Here is a 25,605-nt window from a genome sequence, read left to right on the forward strand (position 1 = left end):
TTGTGGCAGTGATGGTTGCTGATGGTAGAGCATTTCTGCTTAAACTGGGTGCCTCAAATTGTTGTTTGAAAGCTTTAAGTTTATTTAAGTTAGTTTATTTATTTAAGGTTCACTTAAAGAGAAAGCTTAAGTCCAACATAAGCTGTGAGATCACTGATAGAGTGTTAAAGACAACACCAAGGCCGAAGTAAACGAAATATATTTATTTCAAAATGTCCTGTGTGATTAAAAGTGCAGATCAAGGCAGTACCACTGCCTTTTGAAGTGTCTTTCTGACACAGCAGTTAGAAGTATGTACACAAGAGTCATAGCAGCTCTGGGTGAAGTTTAGTATTGAAATCTTCCAGAAGTAAAGCAGCAGTTGAGTCACCTTAGAGGAGAATCATCCAGGAGTCACAGACCTTCACAGAAAAGGTTGAACAGAGAAGCTGTGTTAATGTATCAAGTTCAAAACTATTTGAACAGGAAAAAAAAATTGATTGGGGAAAAAAATTCAGTAAAGAGTTGTTGAGCACTGGCAGAGACTGCTCAGGGTAGTGGAGTCACCATCCCTGGAGAGATTCAAAAGACATGTACATGTGTGACATTGCTTACTTATGGCCTTGGCAGTGCTGGGGGGATGGCTGGACTTAATCTTAGGGGTCTTTTCCAACTTAAGTCCATGGCTCTATCTGAAATGCTCTGCCCCTGACACTCCTCACACCGGTTTTACATAGCAAAGCAAGCAGCAGCTCTAGTTTGATCCAGAGGGCTGCTGGATGTTCTCTGAGACACCTGGATGAAGTTTTTGAGGAGGCTTAAACAGGTTATTTTTAAAACTTTTCTTCACAAACCACTTACTGAACAGATGGTGCACACAAGACTTAGAAGGTGTTGGCTAAAGTTAGGGCACTAAATTTGGCAGGTCCTTGAAAGATTCCCTAATCCAGCAGTTAAAGGTGTGCACTTTGGAACTTCAGCAGTTGCTGGTGGTCAAAGGTAAAGCCATTTTCAAGGAATTTTGTGAAAAAACAGCCACACAAACCCCAGGGATCAACAGACTTGTGTTTTCTGCCCATGTAACTGAGATATGGATCCAAGCAGGGATCCTTTCCAGGAACCTGACATTTAAGCTCACCGGGCAGCTCATGAGCAGACTGGCTTCCTCCTCCATGCCACTGGTGACTGTGAACTCAGGGCTGTGCAGGCACCTCTGACTGTGCTCTGTCAAAGTGCTTTCCAGCAGTGACCGAAGCTTCCCTTCTGTCATGTTCTGGGAACAATTGATTAAAAGTCAGCTAAAGTTTGTGTCTGTCAAAGCTGCCTCTGCAGCAGCAGAGATGCCACACACAGCATGTCACAGTGCAGCTTACCTGTGTGCTGATGTACAACCCACACTGGCAACAAACCAAGTGAGCCTTCACAGTCAGGTTATTCCTGGGAAGAGCAAACAGTGAGCATCCTGACACCCAGAACAAGGGAAGATTTTAGCAAAAAAAAAAAATAAATAACCCAAACCCTCCCACCACTCCCCCCTCATTAGATTTAGATCATTGCTGAGGCTTTTTTAGTTTGTTGAAATGAACAGCAGCTTCTCTCTGCACATTTCTAAGCCCAGACTGCTGTAGGAGAGTGGAGAATCCGATTTCAATGCCAAGGGCTTTCTTACTTCCTACATACTGGGCAGATGACCCTGTCAGTGGCATCCAGGCTGTCGAGCATGGCGTTGAGACATTCCTCATCGAAGCGCAGGCTCCGCTCGTACTCCTCGATAACCGACTGCTCTGCAACAGCACAGCAAAACACCCTCAGGGCTTGCCTGGGCACCACAGCAAAGCTGCTGGGCAGGTGCAGGCTGGGCTGGATGCGAGTTTCTAAGAACTTTTATTCCTTTGAGTCAGGTTTTTACACTTGGTGAAGTCATTCCTGCTAACCCTGTTTTTTCTGTGGCTCAGCTGATCTCTCATGAGCCTTTCTACTTTGTGATCAGCACTTTAGAAAAATTCTGAATTGATTTATAAAGTCCTGTTCCAGTCCTGCTTCTCTAGCCTCTCTCACAGACCTTAGAACACCACTTAAACTCTTTAAACTGTGATGTCTCAATACCTTAAAGCCTCAACACCGAGATTTCTAAGGAGGCTCTTCCCCTCTATCATGTGGTTTGTAAGAACCAAGGAGTGCAGCCTCAGCTGTACTGCAGTACTAGGAAGTCAGGAATTTTACCCATCAAATAGGAGTCAGAAGATGTGTAAAGATCTTACCTTGCAAGATCAGTTCTTGTTGGATCTCTTCCAGCACTGCCAGTTCATCAGGGTCCTCCAGCATCTGAAAGGTGAATCAGTCAGTGATCCTCCCATTCCAGCCACTTTCTCACTTCCAGCACCTGACTGAGCAACATAAATTCACTCTTATTCTCCTGTCTAGTAAATCCCGATATTTGCAAACCCATGCACTGTGGGAAGCAACCTGTACTGTAAACACAAGTGCAGAGCCAGCCAGAACTGATCCAACCACAGCCTGTCCAAGAACTTGCTTTTTAAGACATTCAGGTTTCATTCCCATACTCCGAGGAGGGAAGTGACAGGCCAGCTATAAAAAGCACAGAGGAAGGAACCAACCCTCTGCTGTGATCCATAAGCTTTTTGTGAAGGAAATAAAGCATTTCCCCACTCATGCCTAAAGGTACTTTCACAGCTCAACACCCTGCCTGAGCTATAGAACCAGTAAACCCTGAAGCTCCCGAGTTTTATCAGCTTCTCACTGGAAGCGAGAGCCGCAGGGAGATGTATTTGGCACTCCTGTATGACACGGGTGGTGTTGATGGTGGGGACCAGCACTGACCTGCTCCATGGGCTGATCTCCGCGGAGGCCGGGCAGCCTGTCCCGCAGCTCCTGCCACTCCTGCTCCATCACCTCCTGCACCAGCAGCGCGCCCGGGGCCGCCCCACAGGCCCCGTCCCCGGCCTGGCGGTACCGGTCCAGCAGCTTGGCCCGGCTGCTCCTCAGCCGCTCCATGCAGCGCTGCGGAGAGGGGAGAGCGCCCGGGGCCGTCAGCGCCGGCTCGGGCGGGACCCGGGGGGATGCCGGGGGTGAGACACGGCGGGGGAGGTCCCAGAGAACCGGGAATCCCTGAGGGGAGACACGGGGAGAAGCCCCGGGGGCAGACAGCGGGGCCGGCCATGGCCCGGAGGAGCTAGAGGGGACTTGGAGGACAATCGCCAGCCGGGGCAACGCTGAGCGCTCACGGAGGGAGTTCGGGACGGGGTCGGGAGAGTTTCGGATGGGGCGCGGTTCACCCGCCCCAGCGAGCAGCTCCGGGAAGGCCAAATTGGGGTCCAAAGAAAGAGCGAGCCCATGTCCCCCCATCCCAGCCGGCTCCCCGCTCACCCTGCGGTACGTCTCCCTCCAGGGCGGCCCGCCCGGGCTCTTGTACCGCGCTCGGTGCCGCTGCACCGGCGCCTCCATCGCGCCGAGCCCGCAGCGCGCCGGGACCGCGGGGCACGCCGGGAAATGTAGTCCGCGGGCGGAGGCGCCGATTGGCCGAGCGGGCGGTGACGTCAGGGCGGCGGCGCGCGGGGCGATGGCGGCCGAGTGCGGCCCGGCGGAGCAGTGGCGCGCGGCGCTGCCGCAGCACGCGCTCTTCGGCCGCCTCCGCGAGCGCGCGCCCGCCGCCCCCCGCCCGCCGCGGCTCCGCGACCTCCTGTGCGGGCTGGGCACCGACCTGCTGCTCTGGGACGGGCCCGCCGCCGCCCTGCTCGCCATCGGCCTGCGCCGCCTCGGCGGAACCGACCCCGCCGCGCTCAGCCGCTACCAGGTGCGGCCCGCGCCGTGTGGGAGTGGGGGAGGAACTGAGGGGAGCAGGGGCTGGGGCGGGCGGTGTGAGGGAGCCCGTCGGGGGACAAGGAAGGGAGGGGGCCAGGGGTGGGGGCGTTTGGGGTGTGAGAGGATAAGGGGTCGTGTAGGGAGGGGCTGGGCGGACCGTGCGGGAAGAGGGGTGTGATGCGGGCTGAGGGGGATGAGCGGGACGTGAGGGGATGTGGAGGGATGCGAGGTGTGAGTGAAGGAGGGCCATGGTGGACACAGACCCCATGGTTGAGGGGATCTGTTCCTAGTCGGCCCCTGGGCCGTTCATCATCCCTCAGCCCGCCCTGGGCTGTCTTTCCCCAAGGAACCCACTGCTTTGTGCCCTGGAGCCGGGTTGTTCCTCGTTCCAATCACCATCTCCAAATAAAGATGAGCTGTACTTCCCTGAGTGCTTTGAATGGCTCGTGCTTCCCTGTAACATTTCCGTTTTCAGACCCTTCTGTGCATAAACCCGCCCCTTTTCGACGTGCACCAGACGCTGCTGAGCCCTGCCCAGCATCATGTGGCGCTCATTGGTACCAAGGGGCTCATGGTGCTGGAGCTGCCCAAACGTTGGGGCAAGAATTCCGAGTTTGAAGGTGGGAAATCCACGGTGAACTGTAGGTGCGTGAGATCTCAGGTGGTTAATGATAACCTTGTCCTGCCACTCTTCCTCCACAGCCTCCCTTTCTTGGGATTAGGCAGATCCAGAAGACACTGGTGGAAGGGACACGTTGTACTGGGGTTGTGGGGCAGTCACATGAAATTATTTTGGCTCAAATGCTTGCTGCTTGTCAAGTGACCTTCTAAACTTGTTGCAATTGCTGAGGAGCAAGATGCTCCTCTAGTATTCTCTGGCCTCTCACAATCATGGAATGGTTTGGGTTGGAAGAGACCTTAAAGTCCAGCAAGTTCCAACTCCTGCCATGGACAGGGACTTTTTCCACCAGACCAAGTTGCTCTGAGCCCTGCTCAACCTGGTCTTGGACACTTCCAGAGATGGGGCAGCTTCTCTGGGATCTTTCAGCTGTGGAAGCTAAAAGCAGATGTTTGGGGGGAAATAACAGAGGGCTTCAAGATAAAGCTGCCTCTCCAACCTTAAGAATAGTACTAACAAAAACTTTGAAACCTTTTTATTGTGTCTCTAGCTCTTCTTGCCCCCACTTCCCTTTAGAAGTAGCTTGTGTGTTTCTGGTCACAGTGCAAATTTCTGATTTGTATTCCAGCACCATTCCTATTGCAGAACGGTTCTTCACCAGCTCCACATCCCTGACTTTGAAGCATGCAGCCTGGTACCCCTGTGACACCTTGGAGCCCCACATTGTGCTCTTGACATCAGATAACACCATAAGGTAAACCCCATTTGTGGCTGATTTATCAGAATTGCATTTTTTTTTTTTTGTCATGTCCAGTGTTAATTTGTCACTTGGTATTTGCATCCTGCCATTTTCACCAGAGTTAGCAATAAAAAAATAGGATGGGAGGAATTTCTGACTGAGAGTGGCTGATGTTCCTGGCTCAGCAGGGAATGTGCAGCACTGCCAGCAGAATGAACATGGCTGCTGTTTCTTTCCCCCAGGTTTTACAGTCTGAAGGTGCCTCAGACACCCATCAAAGTGATTGTGCTTTCGGACACCGAGGAGGAGACTCTTACAATCAAAACAGGGTTGGCTTCTTGTATTTTGAAATGCTTTTGCAGAATAAGCTCAGTATTCTTAGTTGTGTTTTTAATGAATAAGTGATAAATAGGCCTGAAAATCTGATGCAAATTCTACAGTAGTATATATTATATTATCTTCTTCATAGCAGAGTACCTACACTTTTCCCTCTCCTTCACTTTCATTCTCCTCTTTTTCTCTTTTTCCCTTTTTCTCTCCCATTTTCCTCTTGCATTTCCTCTCCTTTCTCCCATCATTCCAAAACAAAGTGGTGATAAACTCTAGTCAAGTGTTTGTCAGAGTAGCAGTTTGAAAAACACACATTGACTTTCAGATGGGGTTAAGAAGGGGGTTAGATTATCTTTTTATTTCCCTCTTGACCTGGTTGGAAAGGGAAATCTTGCACCACAGGGTGCTGTGCCTCACAGGTAGTACCAGAGCACCTCTTGTATCCTCTGAAGCCGTGGGGACACTGCAGAACCCATGTGCCATGAGAAGGGTGCCACACACGTTTGTTGCTGGCTCTGCTGGGTGGGGGTTTGGCAGGAATTTGGCAGCACATCCCTCAGGACCAGGTTAAACATTGTGCTCTCAGTCTTTGCTGACCCCAGCTCGTTCTGCCCTGTCCCAGGAGAGCCTACACAGCGTCCCTGGGGGAGACGGCCGTGGCCTTTGACTTCGGGCCGCAGGTGCCGGTGCCAAAGCACATCCTGGGCCAGCGCGGCAGCGAGGAGGTGCTGGGCTACCCCCTGTACATCCTGTACGAGAATGGAGAGACCTTCCTCACCTACATCAGCCTGCTCCAGAGGTAGGGTCTTACCCTCAGGCCTCACAGCGTGCTTGGATGTTTATCCAGTGCTTGGCTGGGACTCTGTGAGGGATGCTGGGCTGAGTTTGTTGCAGCCTGTTCTGTCTCTGTGGCAGTGCTGATAGACTGGAATCCAAAAACAGGGCGTTGTCCTTTCTCATCCAGACATTATGGGTGCAGCTTCTACTGCTCAGAATGCACTGTGCATTATTTACCATCTGCTATCTGATAGGAAGACACAGGGCTGTAAAAAGATGAGTGGGTCTAAGGCTGTTCAGTGTATTTTGTGGCCTTCAGTTCACAGCACGGACATCCTTAGCTTTGGATGAGGCTCACTGAGCCAGGGGCATCCTCAGAAAAGAAATATTTAAAGAGCAATGGAAAGTGAGGATGATTAATCAAAAATACAGACATGATACAGGAAGGTATTATTTTAGAAAACAGAAGATGGTGCAACACTTACAAAGTAAATCTTCTGCAGCTGAATATTAAAGAGTGTGGTACTTGGGTTAGAAACAGCACTTTGTGCCTCTGCACTGAGCAGATCTGTCTGCAGGCAGTGAGATGGCCTTAGTCCATCTGAAGTTCTGCCCAAAGAAATGCCACAACACAAAATGCTGCTTTCTTGAAGTGCAAGAAACTATGAGTAATCATTAACCTGAGCTTTCCATGAGTACTTTGTGTTCTCATATGAAAATGTTTCCTGGTGAATTTTTGCAGTGATTTGGTTGCTTTCAAGGCATAAAATATAATAAAATGAGCTCCAATTTCCCCTCTGAGATCTCCACCAAGGAGCTGCAGGTCAGACTTGTAATCTGGAGAAACCTAATGGGACTTAGAACTCCAAGCCATTGTTTGACAGCCATGGGAAGTCCCCTTGCAGAGCTGGTGCTGAGAACAAATCCATCTTCCTTGCAGCACTGGCAGCCTCGGGAAGCTGCTGGGCCCCCTGCCCATGCACCCGGCTGCTGAGGACAACTACGGCTACGACGCCTGCGCCGTGCTGTGCCTGCCCTGTGTTCCAAACATCCTGGTCATTGCCACTGAGTCAGGAATGCTCTACCACTGCGTGGTGCTGGATGGAGAAGAGGATGATGAGCAGGTACCTTGTCTTGGTTTGGTTTATTTCTGTAGGCATTTCTGTTTCTTTAAGTTCCTGGCTGCAAGGTGGCAGGATGCCTGAAAGTGTGTGCCAAGTGCCAAAGCTGCATTCTTTTGGAATGAGGTAGTGAGTCTTTCTCCTGTTTCAGCCAGTCCCTGTGGCTCCCTGACACTTTTATTTTAAATCTCAGTCCTGTGTACCCTGACATTAGATCACTTTTTGATCAAATTTATCTGTGATCTAATTTAAGAAGGATTTTCTAAGAAACCCTGGGTTTGAGTTAATTTTTTTAAAGTAAACTTGAACCTATGTTCCTTGACAATTAAAACTTGTAACTCTTTCTTGATGCTGCTTATGTTGGCATTCCTATTTAAATGATGTCCCACATAAGAATTCAATGCTTTTTATAGTCAGAAAAGTCCTGGGACCCAAGATCCGATCTTATTCCTTCCCTGTACGTGTTTGAATGTGTTGAGCTGGAGCTTGCACTGAAACTGGCAACAGGAGATGAAGAGGATCCTGTGGAGTCTGACTTCTCTTGCCCAATCAAGCTGCACAGAGGTGGGGTTGCTGTTCAGTTGTAGCTTTTTGTTCCATGCATTTAGGACCCAGTTATTTGCACGATCTCATCGGTGTCAGACAAACAGGGGGATTAGAGTAAGGATTTGCCTGATGCCCTCAATAAAGGTGTGGAAGGGGCAAGCCTGGGAGGGCTTCCAGTGTTGGCTCAAGGGCAGATTACACATGGTCAGTACTAAATCCTGTCATCTGAGGGTTATAAAGTAGAAGTTTCTGCATCTGTGCTGACCTGTGAGTATGAGGGAATGCTGTGGGGAGTGGGATCCTGAGGCAAGGACCTGCTTATCCCATGGAATTGGAGGCAGGACAATGTTTTTGGGAACAAGCAGCTTGTCAGAGTGCTGGTCTGCTAGTTTTAATACTCTGCCATTGAAAACCTGTCTGACTGATGCAGATGTGGTGTGATAGGAAGGGTTCAAAACAACTCATCAGTATTTTAGACTGTAACACACGTAGCTCTGTTTCTGGTACTTACACTAAGATGTTAAAGCTGACTGGACACTAAGTTGATACACAGGATCAGCAGTGCAGGTGTGAAGGGTGAGTTTTTCTCAGTTAAGTACTATCTCTTACATTTTTCTACTTCAATTTCAGATCCCAAATGTCCCTCTAGATACCACTGCACACATGAAGCTGGTGTCCACAGCGTGGGCTTGACATGGATCAATAAACTGCACAAATTCCTTGGTTCAGGTGAGTGAGGGAAGTGAGGAACAGATGAATGTCTGCCAGTAACAGGCTTACTGAATCCCTCACCCTGCAAAGTGGATCTGATGCATCCTGACATGTCTCCTTGTAGATGAGGAAGACAAAGACAGTTTACAAGAGCTGGGAGCAGAACAGAAGTGCTTTGTTGAACATATTCTTTGTACAAAACCACTGCCATGCAGGTAAAAAACAAAACCTTTCTCAGTTGCTTTCAAACCAGGGACTTGCTATGGAAAATATTTATGATTTGTCATCTTGTGCTGCATTCTTGCCATTAAAGTAATCAAGTAAGTTCAAAAGATTTCAAACAATACAACTAAGCAATCTGTATATCAGGTTTCTTACTGCTCAGTTAGGGTAGTAGCTTAAGTTCTTGTGTTACCATCTGAAAATCACCTGGCAGACCAGCAGAAATTATCACTTCCCTTTACCTGATCTTGGAGCATTTCCAAAAGAGTGAACATGAACAACTTCAGGAACAAAGAGCTTTCCTGACTGGGTAATTTTTGTGTTCTTCCCTTCAGGCAGCCTGCTCCAATTAGAGGATTTTGGATCGTTTCTGATATCCTGGGGCCCACAATGATTTGCATCACCAACACCTACGAGTGCATTACAAGGCCTCTCTTGTACGTGGTTCTCAGTTGAAGGAAAGGACCAAAAAAGGATATTCCTATTTTTCAATTACTCTTTGATTGTTTCACCCCAGACTTCTGCACCTCTTAGGACACACAGTGAAGTTTTGCTTTCTGAGCACTCCCTGGCTGAGTACTAATGTGTTACTGTAGTAGTTACCTACTGCTGATAAGGAGTTTGTAGGGGATGTAATTAATTAATTATAATTAATACTGAGTGAGTATTAGGACAAAAAAATGTTCTTGATGTTACTGTTGAGGTTTTACAGTGGTGTGGATATTGTTAATGTGTAGCTGAGGTTATATGTGCATGAAGGGGGGAAAAAAGAAGTAGGATTTTAGTTTGTGCTTCCAGTTACCTTCTTTGGAGGCGGTGGCAAAGATACAGCATGGTGTAAATGTGCATTTGCACAATGAAATGAACACCTTGAGGGGATGACACTATTTTTAGCTTATTTCTGCAGGGCACTGTTTAAGGCAGGAGAGGTACCATCAGCAGAGCCAGTGTTAACAGCAGGTTCTCCTATAGATCTTTTATTTATTTCACTGTTACGACACAGGTGGGCAGTGACTGAGCGGGGTGCTTTGTGAAGAAGGTTATGCTGCTGTTCCAGTGCCTGCCTGCCTTGTTCTGGAACTTTCTTCTCCTTAAGCCAAAGGATATTTATAATTCTTGCTAGTTTGAGCCATGACCAAACAGGTGTGGGGATGTGAGCTTTACCTGCCCTGCTGGGGCTGGATTTACCACATAAAACAGGTGCTTTTAGAACCCCCTGCAGTAACACAGGAATTGCACAGTGGAGGAGTTCCTCACTTCCAGTAGCAGTTAAGCTCTGAGCTGGTTTCAGTTTGAGTGCTCTGACTGTGTTCTCCCTTGTGCTGTTGTGTGGTAGAAGCACTGTCCATCCTGCCTCCCCTCCCCTGCTGTGCACCAGGGAGGACAAGGACCTGGCCGTGTCCCCCCTGCGCATCGTGGCTGAGTCAGAGCATTCCTTTGAGAAGCACATCCAGGGCATCCTGCAGCGCAGCTCTGCCAACCCCCTGCACCTCAAGTAAGCAAAATGTGTTTTCCTGGGGCACCTGAAGTGGGAACACTTGGGAGCAGTGGGTGTTGGCCAGCTCTGGATTGAACTGCACATTGCCTTGGGTGTGGCAGTGCTGGGGCACAGCTCCTGGTCCCTGTGGGGATGGCATCCAGTGCAGTGATGGTACAGGCTGGGGAGATCACCTGGCTCCAGTCTCCTGCTCCAAGTAGGGGTGTCTTCAGCTGATGAGGTTCTCATTGCTTGGCCCATTGGGTTTGGAGTATCTTAAGCTGCCTTGGGATTTTCTCATCTAAGAAAAAAATCTAGCAAATGGATTTCATTGTAATCCCTCACTTTCAACATGTTAGTAAGATTGCAAAAATCTCAATCTTAAGATCTGCAGATAAAGATGCTGCTCCTCCCCCTGAAGAATGCCTTCAGCTCCTCAGCAGAGCCACCCAGGTGTTCAGAGAGGAATATATACTGAAACAGGACCTGGCAAAAGAGGAAATTCAGCAAAGGTAATGCAAAACTCTTCATAAAAATGCACTGGCCAATGTCTCTGTGACACAGCAGCACTAAGTCCTGAGCACCCACCCTCCTCTGTGGAGGGTGTAATCCTGGTGAATGAGTTTTACATTTTACTAAATGTAAAACTCATGATGAATACCAGAACTTAAAACTGAGTTACCAGAAAAAGCAGGGGTGAATTTAATAGTTAATGTCTGTAGTGGCTCATAGGGGAACAAAGAAAATGGTACACACACACATGAAATACTTTCCTCATGGTGTTGTGTGCCTGTCTGGGCCTGTGGGTGGCAGGAAATCTGACCTCAGCACTAATCCTGACAAAGGAAAATTGCCTTAAGTCTCTGCTACTTCAAATCATAGTCAGTTATTTACACTACACAGTTAGGACAAAATGGGAGTTTTTTCTCACCACTGCCGCTTTTTCAGTGTCTTTAGCTCTTCCCACTCCCAGCATTTTCTGTGTGGTGTAAATCCTGATTGACCTGGTTGCAGATGGTTTGATTTTTAATATTTTTTTGTATGTGTTTACTTCAGAGTGAAGCTGCTGTGGGGACAGAAAAAGAAACAACTGGAAGATCTGAATTACTGTCGAGAGGAGAGGTGAGTAGAGCCTTTATCAATTCAAACCTCAGGAATGAGGCACCTGTGGTGGTTTGGACAAGGCCCTGTGTCAAACAGCTGACAAGTGAAGGCATTCCCAGCCACAATGAAGCCTGTAGGTTTGCTCCCTCCTCCAGATGGCTTCTTCAGCTTCCTTGTCCTGTTTCCACACCCTGTCATGTCCTGTGTGTCAGCCTGAAGTAAGGATCCCTTTCTCCCTTGCCTTAAGGAAAAGCTTGCGGGAAATGGCCGAGCGCTTGGCTGACAAGTACGAGGAAGCCAAAGAGAAGCAAGAAGACATCATGAACAGGTGAGTGCACACAGGGCTCTGTTTCACCTCACAGCACCTGATGTTGAACAAAGTTTGCAGGTGTGGTAGAACAGAGTGGGCAGGAGCTGTTGCACTGGGTTGTTACAAGACTGGGCTGCTGAAATTCCCTGTGCTGGGGCCTGGTGTGATCTGTCTGTAGGCCTGAGCCAGCCCCAGGCTCAGAAATGCCACCTGAGACCAGTTGGAAGGGGAAGGTGAAGCCCCTGGGACTTGGGAAGCATGGCCAAAGCCAGGCTGAAGGTGTTTGAGCAGAGCTGGGTACCAGGGAAGTTAACTCAGAGACGTTTCTTGCTTTCCAAGGATGAAGAAAGTCCTTCGGAGTTTCCACTCTCAGCTTCCTGTTCTATCTGACACTGAAAAAGATATGAAGAAGGAACTGCAGACAATCCATGACCAGCTGCAGCACCTGAGCAATGCTATCAGACAGGTGAGAGGAGGAATGACCGGGCTGGGAGGTTACTGACAGCTCCTCAGTGCTGACAGACGAGTCCTGCCATTAAGTGATGCTGTACTTGTGTTAATTAGCAGCAGTGTATTAAAGGGGCTTTGGGCCCTTGCTGGAAATACAGACAGAACCTTTGCACACACTGTAAGCCCTCAGAGATCTCCCCCTTCCTCAGCCTGACAGGGACATTTCTTCTCTTTGTGGGAAATGCAAAAGCAGACAGATTTGAACCCAGAAAGAACCAATTAATTGCAGTACATCACATCAGTCTGTAATTAACAAGCTTCCACTGTGACAGGCAGGACCAGCACTGACTGGGGCCTTCTCTTTTCTCCTCAACCCCCAGGTGAAAATGAAAAAGGAATACCAACAGAAACAGATGGAGAAGGGGCGAAGCCCCCGCAAACCCAGCATCAGCCTCAGTGCCTACCAGAGCAAGTGCATCCAGGCTGTCCTGAGAGAGGAGTAAGTGCAAGCTGGGCTCCTCCTGAAGAACCTGGCTTCAGGTGTCCCAGTGTCACTTAGGCCGTGCTGCAGGAGGGGTTGGGGGACAGGGATGCTTCACTTGAGGCAGATAAATGGAAGGGCTTTTTGCCCCAGGATCCCAGGGCTGTAATCCAGCCTGGGATGAGAGGCACTGCTCCCAGTCCCTGCTTCTACCACCTGAAGTGTTTCCCTTCCTGCTTAGCTCTGTGCAGATGGGACCTGCAGCATTTTGACTTGGGTTATTTTTTCCTGAAGGGGAGAACACATCCGGGAGATGGTGAAACAGATCAATGACATCAGGAGCCATGTGAACTTCTGATGTGTCCCTGGAGAGGGCCCTGCACCAAGGCTGGATGAGCTTACCTGTCCCTGGTATTCCCCCTTGTATATTTACCATTTGTATGTTGAACAATACACCTTTTACTTATTATTTTGTAAAGAACTGTGAAATAAAATACTTTTGATATGACTCCTCACCTGCTGTGGTTTTTGTTGTTCTCATGGGAAGGGGATGTGCTGCAGGTGTTTTACATTCGGGGTGTTAGAGGGTAATGCAGCTACCTCAGGAGTGGGGGATTATCCTGGGATAAGCTCCCACCCTTGCTCCATCCCAGGGGGAATCTGGTGGGAGGCAGAGGAGAAAGACCAGAGCCGTGCACACACACACTTCAGCAGCTTTTTTTAATTTGGAACACTTTCTCCATAAAGGACACACCTTCAGTACAGTTAACAAATGGTTACACTGGAATCCTGGAGACAGCAGAATTCTACACCCACGATTGCACAGGACACCAATGGCTTGGCTCACTGGAATGCAGTATTGACTTCCAAACACTGTTTGCCTTTTGCAAAAGATGGCTCTGGAGTCCTTCTTGCCATGACAAGGCCAATTCAGTCTCTGCTGTAGCCAGACTCTAGTGGACAAGAAGGAATTGTTGTCCCTCCCCCCTGCCCTTGGAAAAGGCGCCGTGGTGAAGCTCAGGGGGGACAGGAGTTACTGCACTGCTAAAACGTGGCACAGCAGGGCGGGCGGGGCAGTGCTGGGGAGGGACCGGGTACCAGACATGCTGCAAAAACACTTTGTACATGTTAAGACTATACAGGTACAGGAATGCAGACAGAACTCCATCTGGGCCCTGCTACAGCCTCCACCAACAGCTCAGCCCCTGTCACAGCTGAGCAGGTGACACTGCCTGAGACAGGAGAACCCACCCCGGCCCCAGCCATGCTCCACAACACCCAGAACTGGAAGGAAGAGCATTTGTTTTCTCATGTTCATGAGCAGTAACACCAGAATCCATCGTCCAGTGAGTATCTACACCAAGAGCTTTTCCTACATTTACAGTCTCTTAAATCTGCTCTGCAAATTTGGCACACACTGTCTTGTTTTGCTTTTCAAGGCCCCTTTAAGTCTGAGTTCAGCAGAAGCTCAGCTGCTGCTGCTGAAGCTTTGCTGTCCTTCCCCAGGAGGGACAGCAGTTTGCAGGGAGCACATCTCCCACCACTTCTGTGAACAGCCAGGGTTCCAATCTCAAATGGAATTGTTTAAAAATCTGACATTACAGCAGTTGGTGAAAAAAGGGGACTCGTATTCCAACACTAACACAGTCACAGCTGGTAGTGACAGGAGCACAGGTGTTCGGGTGCCTGATGGAACAGGGTGGTGAGAAGGAAAAACAACCATGCAAGAACTGCCTGCCCATCTCCACAGCAAAGTTCCTCCAGGGACTTGTGCAGTGCCTGGTTCACAAACGAGCAAGAGCACACAGTGCACACCCCCCAGGCCTGCAGAAACAGCTTCACTGGCCCCAGGGCCACCAAGGAGCACAAAGCACTTGGCCCACTTGCCCCCTTCCTGCCAGGCCACAGCCATGACCTCACCCTGACACCAGCACACCTGGGGAAAGCTGTGCCCATGAGCCAGAAAAACACACCAAGGAAAAGCCACCCAGAGCTGGAGCTCCTGCAGTGCTCTGAGCCAGCACAGCCAGGGGTGTTCAGAGCAGACAGGGCTGCTGAGAACAGGCCAGACACAGGCACCAGGAAGGGATGCTGGAAGGCCAAGAACAACCCCTTCCCCTGCTGCTTCACACACTGGGACCATCCAGAAACACAACCAAAAAATATTTTACAGTGAAAGACTTCAAGGTGCAGTTCCTCAAGTGCTCAGCTTGCTGAAGAGGGTACAGGATGTGGTGTAGTTTTGCCATAGAAGAGGCTTCTTTACACCTCCTGCACAGGTGAAGTAGGCACCAGTTACAGGAACTAACCCATAACCAGTTACACATTAGTTTTTGGCAAGGGAGGGTGGGAACAGAATAAAAAGCTTTCTTTTCTGTTCTGCAGCTCCTACTAAAGGCCTGTAGTTTTGTCTCCAAAGTCTACCCAGCCACTGGAAAATGGAATGAAAACCTGGTCCTGGATTTATGCATCAGGACCTGGCTGCTGTCACCCACAGTTCAGCAAATAATGAGAAAGGGTAAAAAATTCCTAATCTGGTAATAGCCAAATAAGACTCAAGCCACACTTCAACATCACCTTTATGTGAAAGTAAGTGTCAGCTCTAGACATGACAGCTCTGCCACCTGTTAGTCATTACTAAGGTGGGAAAAATTAATTTGGGGTGTCAGGATTATGAAGGGAATTAATTGCTAGGGTGAATAAAATGCTTTAATTCTTGTAATGAGTGGCAGGGAATTGAGCTTGTATGATGCTTTTTTGGCTGTTTTTAAGGCATTCCTCTTCAAAACCACTGGTTCTGACTTTATGCAATAGCAGGATATACACTGCTAAAAATAGGATCTAAGCACTTAAAATACATAGTCATGTGCATTGCAGTTTGGAGCATTTTCTGTCACTTTTGAAGGTGATGAAGAAAATCATCAGATCTCAGGCCAAGTATGTGAAGGAAAAACAGCAAGGAATGGAGGGAAAACTCCAGTTTAGGACAAGTTTAGGACAGTGGAATCTGCTCCTTCAGCCTCCTTTTAACTGAGTTGTAAAGTTCAAGGATTGGGTTTGTGCCACCAGGATCATCAACACCTGCAACAGTTCAGGAATCTGTCCAGCTGTGTGCACAGAACTCCAGCAGCACAGGAGGAGGAGGAGGAGGAATGCTCATGTTACCTCTGGACATTTATAGAACAAGAAACCCAAACCTGGCAACTGAGTGATCACAAGAATTTCCTGCCTCTGCTGCCACATTACTCAGTGTAATTTAACTGTGTGGGAGCAGACCCAGGGCACAGCACAGGAGCCACCTCTGAGCTCCAGGGACACCAAAGAGCTGCACTGCTCCCTCCAAGCTGCAGCAGCACAATCCTGCAGCTCCTGCACATCTGTGCCCTGACCAGGAGGGGCTGGGAGTGATTCCCTGTGTGCTGACACGAGGCTGACCCAGCAGAGGGGTCAGGAACAGCTTCATTCAGCACCTGCCCTCACCTTCCCCAGAGCTCCTGCCTTCACACCTGGTGCTACCCCCAGATCAGAGCACACCTGCACCACCTCAGAAGTGCACACAACTTTTACCAGCTTTTTTCTGCTTGGGTTTTTTGTTTGTTTGGGTTTTTTGGTGGTTTTTTTTTTTGTTTTTTTTCCACAGAGAAGGGATTTCAGGCACTGCTCAGCTTTAGGAGATGAGATACAACTGGTTGTAGCTCCATATTCTAAATTACATTTGTGAAAAGAGATTACAAAACAGTGCATTTCTTGTGCTTTTCTTTCAGTATCTGAATTGAACAGAAAAATGGCAAGGAATTAAATTCTCAGTACAGTGTTCTTTTTTTTTGGACTAGCATTTACCTGTTCAGGAGATACACAGCTCACTCATATCCACATTTCAGCAGCATTCAGATTCTTCACAGAGCCAATGGTTTTAAAAAAAAAAAGTACTGAGTTATGAAATAAGATCAATATCCAGTGTCCTGCTAATAAAGTCATATTTTAATATAAAATATTCATACAGCATACTCTACACCTCATTCTCTCTGCTAGCTGAATACTGTTACTGACTATTCAAACAGAAAAACTTCAACCACTCTGCTCTTCAACGTTTTGGAGGGACAATACAGTTTCCAGCAGCTACTTTGATCACAGTAGTGGGGGAAAGGACAGAGGGAAAGACAGGGGTATATGTTCCAAAACTCTATATTAGGTTACGAAGTCGGCTGAAAGAGGGAAGTTTTTCAGAATGTAAGGACTGATCCCACTCAGTGGAACACGAAACACTGCACTCATTAGTGTTTCCATTAGAAAGTTCTCCTTCCTACACTACAAGTCACCCTTGTGATCTCTTCCTGCCCAGTACGAAACCTTTTTCCCCTCTAGAAACAAAACTTAAGTCATCGCTGCCCTCTGTTGTCTTCTGCTCTCTCGGTTAGAGTTAAATAATAATTAATGTTGCTATAAAGATGAGTTAAAAACCCCAGACGCAGCCTTGGAGCCCATCAGGGTGTCATGTTTCAGGGAGCTGATTAATGTCCGTCAGTTTTGTGTCGTTCAGGATTGCACGGATTCTCTCCAGGGAATCTGCCTGCCGGATCCTCTCCAGCTGCACCTGCAGGGAACCAACACAGGCACTGCAGTCAGCAAAGGGGGAAGAGCTCAGCCCCAAGGGGATCCAACATCATCAGGGCCTGAAGAAATGCAAGGTGTGAAGGAGCACAAGCTTAATTTGGACCCAAGAACTGGAGGAAGGAAGACACGAGGCAGTTGTGGTTTTACAATAAAGCCCAAATTTCTGGGGGGCTTCAGCCATCACCAGCACTCTGTGTTTTGTCTCATGTCCAGTCACCAACACTGTACTGGAAATCTGGAGATGTGCAGAGCAAACCTCTCCAGAAAAAGCATAAAGGAGCAGCCCAACACATGCCTTGGAACCTCTGGAGATCACAGCCAAAATGCTCTTGGAGCAAACACCCCATTTCCAAGTTCACTCCTTCCTTTGCTGATACCCAGTTTAAGCTATTTCTTATTTGCTGAAAAAGGGCCCAGCAGAACTGTGGTGAAATCAATGCAAAGAGAGCAGAAATTATTTCTCTCTCACACTCAAGCTTCCACATTCTTTGCAATAGGATCTGGGCTTCCAGTTATAAATCCCCAACTAGCATTTAACTGTTTTTTAACCCTTCCTCTGAATTGCTGATAACTAATTTGGCTACTGGACCTCTCACACAAGGAGTAGCTGCCCAGGCTCTCACTGGCAAGGCCAGGGAAGGGAATAACCCTGCCAAGAAACCACAATCCTCCTCTGATGGTCATCTCACACTGTACAGTGCACATGGCACAAACCATTGCTTAAACTGGAGCACAAACTGATGTGCAGTAACTGCTTAGGGCAGAGAGAACACACAAAACAGAGCTACAGTTCTTACTGAGCTCATACTGAAGGTTTACTAAACTACCTGCAAGATGTGGGAGAGTCCACCACACATCTTCAAAGTGGTGGCTGTTTGCTCTAAGAACTGCATAAACCAGTGCCTGCAGGATTTTAAAAAACAAAAAGCGAGGAAGAGGAAAAGCAAGAAACAACTTCTCTAGGCAAGACAACTCAGTAGTCTCCTTTGTCCTACCAACTCCTCCAGACACAGAGAGGACAGATCTCTACTGTCCATCCAGCTAAACTGTGTCTAGTAAACAAATCTCCCACATTCTGGTGTTAATTTTCCAAGTAAACCTTAATGCCTGACTCAGAGAATGTGTAGTTTGAATTCTGCTGGATGTCACTGAGAGCCTGAGCTCCAAGGAGATGGGGCAGAAATTCAGCACCTCCTCTGTGAGCAAAGCTGGAACATAACAGGGGTGCAAACTCTGGAAATACAGACCCTGAAGGTGAGCCCAGCCCAGCCTGGCTCCCCCAGGACACTGAGAGTCTCTCTGAACACACAAACTGCAGCTGCCACACAGCAGACAACAGCCTGACAAACCAGGATCAGCCTCAGGGACCCCTGACAAAACCCCTCCCCTCAGCCACCTCTTGGCAGCTCACATCAACCACAGGCTCCACTTGGTGGAGGAAATACAAGGATAACAACAGAGACAATAGCAAGGACCAGACTTTCAGAATATATAAACAGAAAGCAGTAACTGGAACTCAAAGGACCATTTCACATATTCAGATCAAGCAGTACCAGTTCCTTACTTTGTCCTCAAATATTTGCATCTGAATGATTTGCTATGAAAATATCACATTGGAAGCATCAGGAGATGGACAAGGGAAAACACAGGTCTGGAAGAGCCATCATCTTTGGGTCTGTACAGTAACTGAAAATTGGCTGGAACCAAGTAATCAGAATAGAATCACAATAGCTACAATAATGTTATCATAATAGGAATAGCTGATCAATTTATTACATTAATAAATTCTAAAATAGATCATAAATACCAATATAAGAAAATTTACAACTGCTATTTCTTATTTTACACACCTCTGGAGAAATAATGAAACTAAAGTAGCCCTTACACATTGATTGGACTCTCTTACCTGAAGTGTCTGAGAAAGCTTTACAAAGTCTCTCTGCACTTGCTCACTGACATCTAATTCAGTCTGCAACCGCTGAGCTTTGTTCTTCTCTTCAAACACCAGCTGCTCAAGGTTGGCCTGAGGAGGAAAAGGTTTTTTATGCTTGAACTGAATAAAAATCAGCAGCTTGTATAAACTGATTAAAGCATGACACCAGAGGAAAGCAGCACAGTACTCACAGGGCCTTGGTAACAAACTAAACCAGTCTTTCCACACCTCAGTTTTCCAAAGTGCAAAATCAGGGGCTGATACCCATGAACAGGTGCCAATAGATTGGTTAAAGCATGAAAAAGCCCAAAGTCCTTTAACAGCACCATGAGCAGGGATCTCAAAATACAAAGGCAGAGTTCTGAGTTTTAGTGAAGTAAGTTCATGGTAAGGGCAGTAATTTGCTGCTGGCAGTGTAAATGTCTTGCTGTGCTGAGCTCTAGTGAGAGAAATTCTGGGGGAAGGGACATAAAAAACCAAAACCACAACAAGAGAGGGCAGAGAGTGCTCAGAACACAGTTAATTCACCTGAGTGCTGAAGTAGATCCCTTTCCTACAGCAACCACAAAAAACATTTCTTCAAAAGCATCAAAGCATTCAATCCAGGGCTTGGTTATCAGAACACCCCACAGCAGGAGTTACTGAGCCTTACCTGGGAGGGCAACCCAGGGAGGTTCAGGCCAGCAGCAATTCAGACCCATCACCTTACAAATCCCAGTGAAAACAGGGGTGAGGATTTAAACCACATCCAGAGGACATTATTGCCTTGCCAACCTTCTTACCAACATAAAAAAGCTTCTTTTATTCATTCTTAGGTAGTGCCACGTTCTCTGACACAGCTGCTCATCACAAAAGATGCAGATAAACTTCACATCCAGACATCATAGCTACCTTTGCTGCAGTCTCCTTCTTCAGCTGTTCTTCTAGAGTGTTCTTTGCCTCCTGCAGACTCTCCAGCTGCTGCAGGTTTTCCTGTGAAGAACTTTCTAACTGTAAAATAACAATATTAAAAAAAATTAACTCAACTTCCTAATATTTCCATCTCTCACAGTCCCTCCATAAGGAAGTCTAAGTATCTTCTTGGGACTCAGAAAACAATCATTTCTAGGGGCAGAGAAAACATTTATTTACTTTTGGAGCTGGAGAGAAATGTCCAAACCTGACATTTAGGTCAGTCTTAGGTAGTCTAGTATCAATTAGGAATTAGTTAATCCAATATTCAGGCTACATATTAATAAAACAGATCTTTTTAAGGAACAGAACTATGAATGTGTTCTACTCCTACATTGGCATCAATACAGGAAAAAGAAAAAATAACTTTTATTAAAAAAAAACACGACCAAACCCAAAAAGCCCACAGTGAAAGGGCTTCTTACCTGCTCCTTTTCCACTTTTATTCTTTCTAGTTCAGCTTTTAAACTGGAAATTGAAGCTGAAAAACAAGAATATTAAAACTTAAATGTAAGAAACACAGGAAATTGTTCATACCCTGTTTACTTCTGTTAATATTTAAAGGAGAATTAAGCTTCTGTTACATCTAAAGTACCTCAAAAGCAAAAAAAAAAATTCTGCACCAAAGCTGCACAGCTTTGGTGTCTCTGCTTTCAAAAGTGGATAGTTTTTAGAATTCAGGTACAAAATCAAGCCTTTGTGTATCTTAATAATTTCTTATATTCCTATTTTGAGACTGTTTAACCCTTCTCACCTATTTCCTCTTTGCAATTTTCTATTTCCAGCTGTAGAGTTTCTTCTATATTTTCTTTCAAATATTGTTCAGCTTGGATCTGCTCTTTCAAGAACAGGATCTCAGCCTTCAGCTTCTCCTCGAGGTGATCTGCTGCTGTCCTCACACTGATGATGTCTTCCCGGTACTTGAGGATCAGCTCACGGAGTTCCTGGATCAAGGATTAGCAGAGATGAGCATTTTGCTGTCCCATACCCCAGCACTGGGGTATCTGCCCAGGGACAATGCTGTCCCAACATCCCAGAGCCTGTTTCCAGCACAGAATTACAGTCACAGTCTGCTTGGCCACAGGAAATGAAAACATGGCAAGATTCACATCCCCATGGGTTTATGATGCTCCCCCTGCCCTTCAGCCTCACCAAATCTTTTAGGCTTAAAGGAAGGGAGTGGACATGAAAGGGACGATAAGGCTTATCATTATTCAAGGCTTTGGATTATCACTGATCTTAACTGGACAGAAGTGAGAGACTTCACTTGAATTACTGAATCAATACAGTGGGGCCCTGCTGACTGAACTCTTGTGTGCCCAGTTGGAAATTGCAACTTGAACTGGCTGAACTGGGCCAAACCCACACTCCCCTGACCACAGAGCAGCTGTCAGGCCCCTGGTGGCTGAAGCAGCCATGGCACAGGGGGATCACACTGCTGGCTTTGTCCATCACAGACTTACAGGGTTAAAATCCCAATTAATGTTCTTTGTGCTATTTGAGTCAGCTTTTTGATAAAGAATAATATGCCAGTGAGATCAAGTCACAAGTACTGTTGGTGTTAATGATTTTAAAATGTTTTACCTCTGCTGCTTCTGGTAGAATGAAATCTTCAGCCTGCTGTAAGGACACATGCAAGCTGTGTTTTCCTTGAAGACTTTCATTATCTTTTTGCAGTCTCACCAACTCTTCTGAAACCTGCTCCCTTGACTGTGTCAGGACAGCCTATAATGCAAAGAAAAGCATAAATTCACACTTAGGGTCACACTCAGATCTCTTCTCTCCCATTTATTGACACTGCTTTCAGAAGTCTGGTGAATTGATATCCTTTGTAAAGAAGGGAAGAAAAATGATGCTGTGGATCAACACAACCAGTTCCTTCTTGCCTGTCTATGCCCCAGAAATAAAGGCAAGGTCAACTTTTAAGTGTCGAGGCAGAGAAGAGGAAGCAAGTGATAAGTACAGCTTTGTTAAGTCTGCCACTTTCCTCTTGTGTTTATCCATTAGCTGGTTGTGCTCATGGAGGAGAAGGAGAGAGGGGAATCACAGGTACTTTCAGGAGCTGGCAGGGATGTTTATTAACACTATCTCAGCAACCAGGGCCAGAAAAACAGGGCTGGTCATGGATCTCTGGAATTAACCTGCCTTACCATTTGCTCCTGGACACTTCTCTTGGCTTGCAGAAATGCCTGCTGCAGCTCACTGAGGAAATTCTCTGACTTCTGACACTTGGCCATGAGCAAGGAGATCTTAAAGAAAGAAAACACAGACAGACATGTAAGAAATAAAGCATGGAACAGATTCTGAAAAAGAAATAAGTGCTCTTGCCTGTTATCATTACTAATAGATACTTTGAAACTTCAAACTAAAGCACTGAGGTTTATATTAATTCTTCACTCAGTGAAGCAGGAAAGCAGCTCCAGGCAGTAAGCACAGATGCTGTGTTTCTGCACCAACAATATTTTTATATTCTATTTACTGAACTCTGAATCAACAGTTAATTCTAGTGAAATTTACATGTAATCCACTTCAGAGACACTGAAGGGAAACCAAAGAGCTTTTATCTAAGTTTTCAGCATTTTTTGAATTTTTGTGCCTTTTTCTGAAAGCACTCATCTTCAAATACTTTGCAAATCATCCCACAACACCACATGTAAGATTAATCATTACTTAATTAACAGCACCCTGGTACAGTCCAGTCAGAAGAACATATAAACATATTCCTGTTGTCTAAGCTGGACTTTGTCTAGTGACTGTTCCTTTAGTAAGAAAATATACTGGCTGGGATGGAAGAGAAAAAGTTCCAGCCAGAGTGAAGTAAATTCAGTGTCTTGTACACAGCATGTACCTGCTACTGTAAGCTTTAATAGGCCAAAGATGATGAGTTTTTTCCTTCTTTTTAACTATGACTACCACCCATTATATTTGGCTTCATTGTTCCAGAAGAATTAGATAGGCATAACAGACTGAAAAATCTTTCCAGTGGGCTATTATTTTAAAGGAGTTCAGTGCCTATTTTAGCCCTGCTAATGCCTGCTCAGCTCCTCATTACTGCATTCTTCACCACAAGTCCATTAACTGGGTGTCAAGTGTTGATAGGAGCAGGTGGTGGAACAGGACCACTCTTCAAGCAACAAGGCTGTGCCCAGAGCACAGGGCTCCATTTGCATGTTTGGGTCATTTCAGACACAGCTCACTCCAAAACTCAAACACTACCCAAACTCCTACTGCCATTCTGTAATGGATTTCACATTTAGAGATGATATTTTAAGGCCAAAATTGGGTAACACAATATTAGGGACACAATAGATTTATCTAGAAACCGTGGCAGACTCAGGTGGAGCGTAACTAACCCTAGAAATTCTCACTTGTGTTGCCTTTACAGCCAGTAGCCCATCCATAGCTAACAAAACACAAGTTGTTGTTACACACATCCTTTCAAAGAAATCAATTTCATCGTTCCTGGATCTCAGTTACCAAATCCTTGTACCTGATTAGAGGAGTCTTCAGCACTTTGTTTCATGTAATCCTCCAATTCCTGTTTATCTTTCATTGTCTTTTCCAGCTGATCGTTAGCCTGCCTCAGCATCACCTGCAGCTTTTTCACCTGTGTTGTCACAACAAAATTAATTCATTTTTCATTGTCTTGGGGAGCATTTATTTCCTGAACCCCTTCACTCCTAAAACCACAACACAAAAATCCCTCCAAAATCCTGTGCAACCCAGAAGTTCCTTTGCTGTTGAAACAGCCTCCAGCACAGATTATCCCTCTAAAGAAACACAAGACATCAAACTGCACTGGACCATGGCCATGTAATGACTTCAATCACTTATTTCAAAGCAGAATGTGACTCATGCCTTCCACACCCATCTGAAAATTATTCTTTGGTAGATGGCAGGAAACAAATGTCCTCCAAGACTTGAAAGTCATTTTATGCTGCTAGGATGAGGTCCTTTTCTGTTAACAGATCTTACAGTATCAAAGATAATAGAATTTAATGCATGACAAGCATTTTAAAATATAAATTATTAAAGATATTGACTTCAGCATGGGCATACTTTTTATAGAACAGTGCCTTTCCTGCATGGTCTTACAGCATCAAATAAAGGGATTCTCCAAGGTGAATCCCTAAAAAATATGTACATGTTGGTGCTCATAACCACACGTGAATAACAAATCAAGTTATGTCAATAACATGACAAGTTAACCAGTATATTGATAACACTCAATTAAAATCAATGAATAAAACAGCAGATGATTTTTTGCTGCAACCCTCAGTAGTCCAAAAAGCTGCAAAAGCCTGGTTAAAGCAATGAGAGAAATCCCACCTGGTCTCTGGTCTCAGCCTCCTGGATCTGGATACCTTGCAACTGCTTCTCATAATTGGAGCACATGTCACAGCGCCTGCCCAGCTTGTTCCCTGCATTCTGCACCTGCAGAACACAGATTCAGCACCTGCCATGAGCCCAGGGAAGTCTCCAGGGAAAGCAGGAATGCTGCACACACTCAGGTGTGTTGTATGGCCACAAAACATTGCAGACAAAAGACAGTGGCAGAATCATGTAATGGCAGGATTGAGTTGCTCTGAAAGTGAAGGGTAACTCAGCTGTGGGATATCAGCTTTTCCTGCCATGGGTCCCACTATTAGCACAAAAGACACAAAGAGTTCATCAAGTCACCTCTGTGTTCTTTTGACAAACAGCAGAGAAGAAAATAACAGTGCTGGGATGGGCAACAGGGAAACCAAGAGTAAACCTGCTGTCATTCTGGAACTGCAGTGGTTTTGGCCAAGGGGACAAATGGAAGTTTTATCAAAGTTCCAGCTGCAGGTTGAGCTGAATCTGTATTTGTATTTGCTGCTCATGTCCAACCCACAGCAAGAGGCATTCGCACCCCAGTGTGTGCTCCTGCATTCAGAACACATGAGAAGCTGCATTTCTGTTCTGGATTCTGAGACAGAGATGAAGTAAAGTGTCATCAAAATGTCAGCAGGGCAAGGAAACACTCAAGAGTAAGGATTTAACTCAGCTCTGGGCTCAGGATGCTGTAATTTCTCCACATATGGCAAATCAGTAGGAAAACAACAGCAACAACAAAGAAGCAACTTCACAACAGGTTTGGAGAGACCTCCTAAGCAATGATTTCTACTAAGCTGAATTTCAATAAATTGAGGGGAAAAAAATAAAAAAAAAGTCAGTAGTTCTTCATTTAATCTGTCTTTCATTTGGCCTTTTCTCCTTCACTAGATTCTTATGGTCTTTTTTTTACTCCCATCTTGTCTCCCTTTTCACCCAGTATGGATTAATATCTCCCCCCACTTTTTCTTCCCCCTACAGTGCTGCTCCTCAGCCTCTCTTCCTCTGAAAGAGCAACCACAGGAAACCCCAAATACTCCCCTTTTCAGCAAGAAACCAAATG

General features: G+C 46.4%; 3 protein-coding genes across 5 annotated transcripts in view; 1 reads left to right on the plus strand and 2 right to left on the minus strand.

Annotated features, from left to right (window-relative positions):
• Positions 1 to 188: 188 nt before the first annotated feature.
• Positions 189 to 3,485, minus strand: RPAIN (RPA interacting protein). 2 transcript variants are annotated; one of them, XM_015646880.3, is made up of 7 exons: positions 3,367 to 3,481; positions 2,821 to 3,000; positions 2,241 to 2,304; positions 1,649 to 1,763; positions 1,353 to 1,416; positions 1,118 to 1,252; positions 189 to 401 (listed from the first exon to the last, which is right to left on the minus strand). In XM_015646880.3, exons 1-7 carry the CDS (start codon positions 3,442 to 3,444, stop codon positions 372 to 374), a joined length of 666 nt encoding a protein of 221 aa, XP_015502366.1. In that variant the 5' UTR covers positions 3,445 to 3,481; the 3' UTR covers positions 189 to 371. The 2 variants fall into 2 exon arrangements, 1 of the variants encoding a protein (XP_015502366.1); XR_001524596.2 differs by lacking the exon at positions 189 to 401 and having other exon boundaries at positions 1,228 to 1,252; positions 1,660 to 1,763; positions 3,367 to 3,485.
• A 74-nt stretch (positions 3,486 to 3,559) lies between these two features.
• Positions 3,560 to 13,203, plus strand: NUP88 (nucleoporin 88). Its single transcript, XM_015646403.1, has 17 exons — positions 3,560 to 3,793; positions 4,277 to 4,446; positions 5,049 to 5,174; positions 5,402 to 5,488; positions 6,112 to 6,288; positions 7,207 to 7,390; positions 7,801 to 7,951; positions 8,564 to 8,662; positions 8,769 to 8,859; positions 9,202 to 9,303; positions 10,203 to 10,361; positions 10,730 to 10,855; positions 11,400 to 11,465; positions 11,695 to 11,775; positions 12,097 to 12,223; positions 12,588 to 12,706; positions 12,983 to 13,203. Exons 1-17 carry the CDS (start codon positions 3,560 to 3,562, stop codon positions 13,044 to 13,046), a joined length of 2,163 nt encoding a protein of 720 aa, XP_015501889.1. The 3' UTR covers positions 13,047 to 13,203.
• Positions 13,204 to 13,391: 188 nt separating this feature from the next.
• RABEP1 (rabaptin, RAB GTPase binding effector protein 1) overlaps positions 13,392 to 25,605 on the minus strand; it is a 45,853-nt gene continuing 33,639 nt past the window's right edge. The window contains exons 10-18 of one of the 2 annotated variants that reach the window (XM_015646401.3): positions 24,516 to 24,620; positions 23,677 to 23,793; positions 22,337 to 22,435; positions 21,771 to 21,911; positions 20,941 to 21,130; positions 20,612 to 20,667; positions 20,127 to 20,225; positions 19,209 to 19,325; positions 13,392 to 17,282 (exon numbers count right to left, since the gene is read on the minus strand). In XM_015646401.3, coding sequence (XP_015501887.1) covers positions 17,181 to 17,282; positions 19,209 to 19,325; positions 20,127 to 20,225; positions 20,612 to 20,667; positions 20,941 to 21,130; positions 21,771 to 21,911; positions 22,337 to 22,435; positions 23,677 to 23,793; positions 24,516 to 24,620 — 1,026 coding nt within the window. In that variant the 3' untranslated portion in view covers positions 13,392 to 17,180. The remainder of the gene's footprint in view (positions 17,283 to 19,208; positions 19,326 to 20,126; positions 20,226 to 20,611; positions 20,668 to 20,940; positions 21,131 to 21,770; positions 21,912 to 22,336; positions 22,436 to 23,676; positions 23,794 to 24,515; positions 24,621 to 25,605) is intronic. The other variant, XM_015646402.3, reaches the window with a different exon arrangement.

The sequence above is a fragment of the Parus major genome, chromosome 19 (genome assembly GCF_001522545.3).
Source record: "Parus major isolate Abel chromosome 19, Parus_major1.1, whole genome shotgun sequence".
Taxonomy (NCBI): Eukaryota; Metazoa; Chordata; class Aves; order Passeriformes; family Paridae; genus Parus; species Parus major.

Bases quoted from the DNA above. Each gene is read 5' to 3' on its own strand.
- RPAIN (XM_015646880.3), bottom strand. From the start codon at position 3,444: ATGGAGGCGCCGGTGCAGCGGCACCGAGCGCGGTACAAGAGCCCGGGC. The intron at 2,305-2,820 runs GTCAGTGCTGGT...TTCACCTTTCAG, and splicing joins GAGATCAGCCCATGGAGCAG to ATGCTGGAGGACCCTGATGA. The intron at 1,764-2,240 runs GTAAGATCTTTA...GTGCTGTTGCAG, and splicing joins ACAAGAACTGATCTTGCAAG to AGCAGTCGGTTATCGAGGAG.
- NUP88 (XM_015646403.1), top strand. From the start codon at position 3,560: ATGGCGGCCGAGTGCGGCCCGGCGGAGCAGTGGCGCGCGGCGCTGCCG. The intron at 10,362-10,729 runs GTAAGCAAAATG...CTCAATCTTAAG, and splicing joins GCCAACCCCCTGCACCTCAA to ATCTGCAGATAAAGATGCTG. The intron at 12,707-12,982 runs GTAAGTGCAAGC...TTTTTCCTGAAG, and splicing joins CAGGCTGTCCTGAGAGAGGA to GGGAGAACACATCCGGGAGA.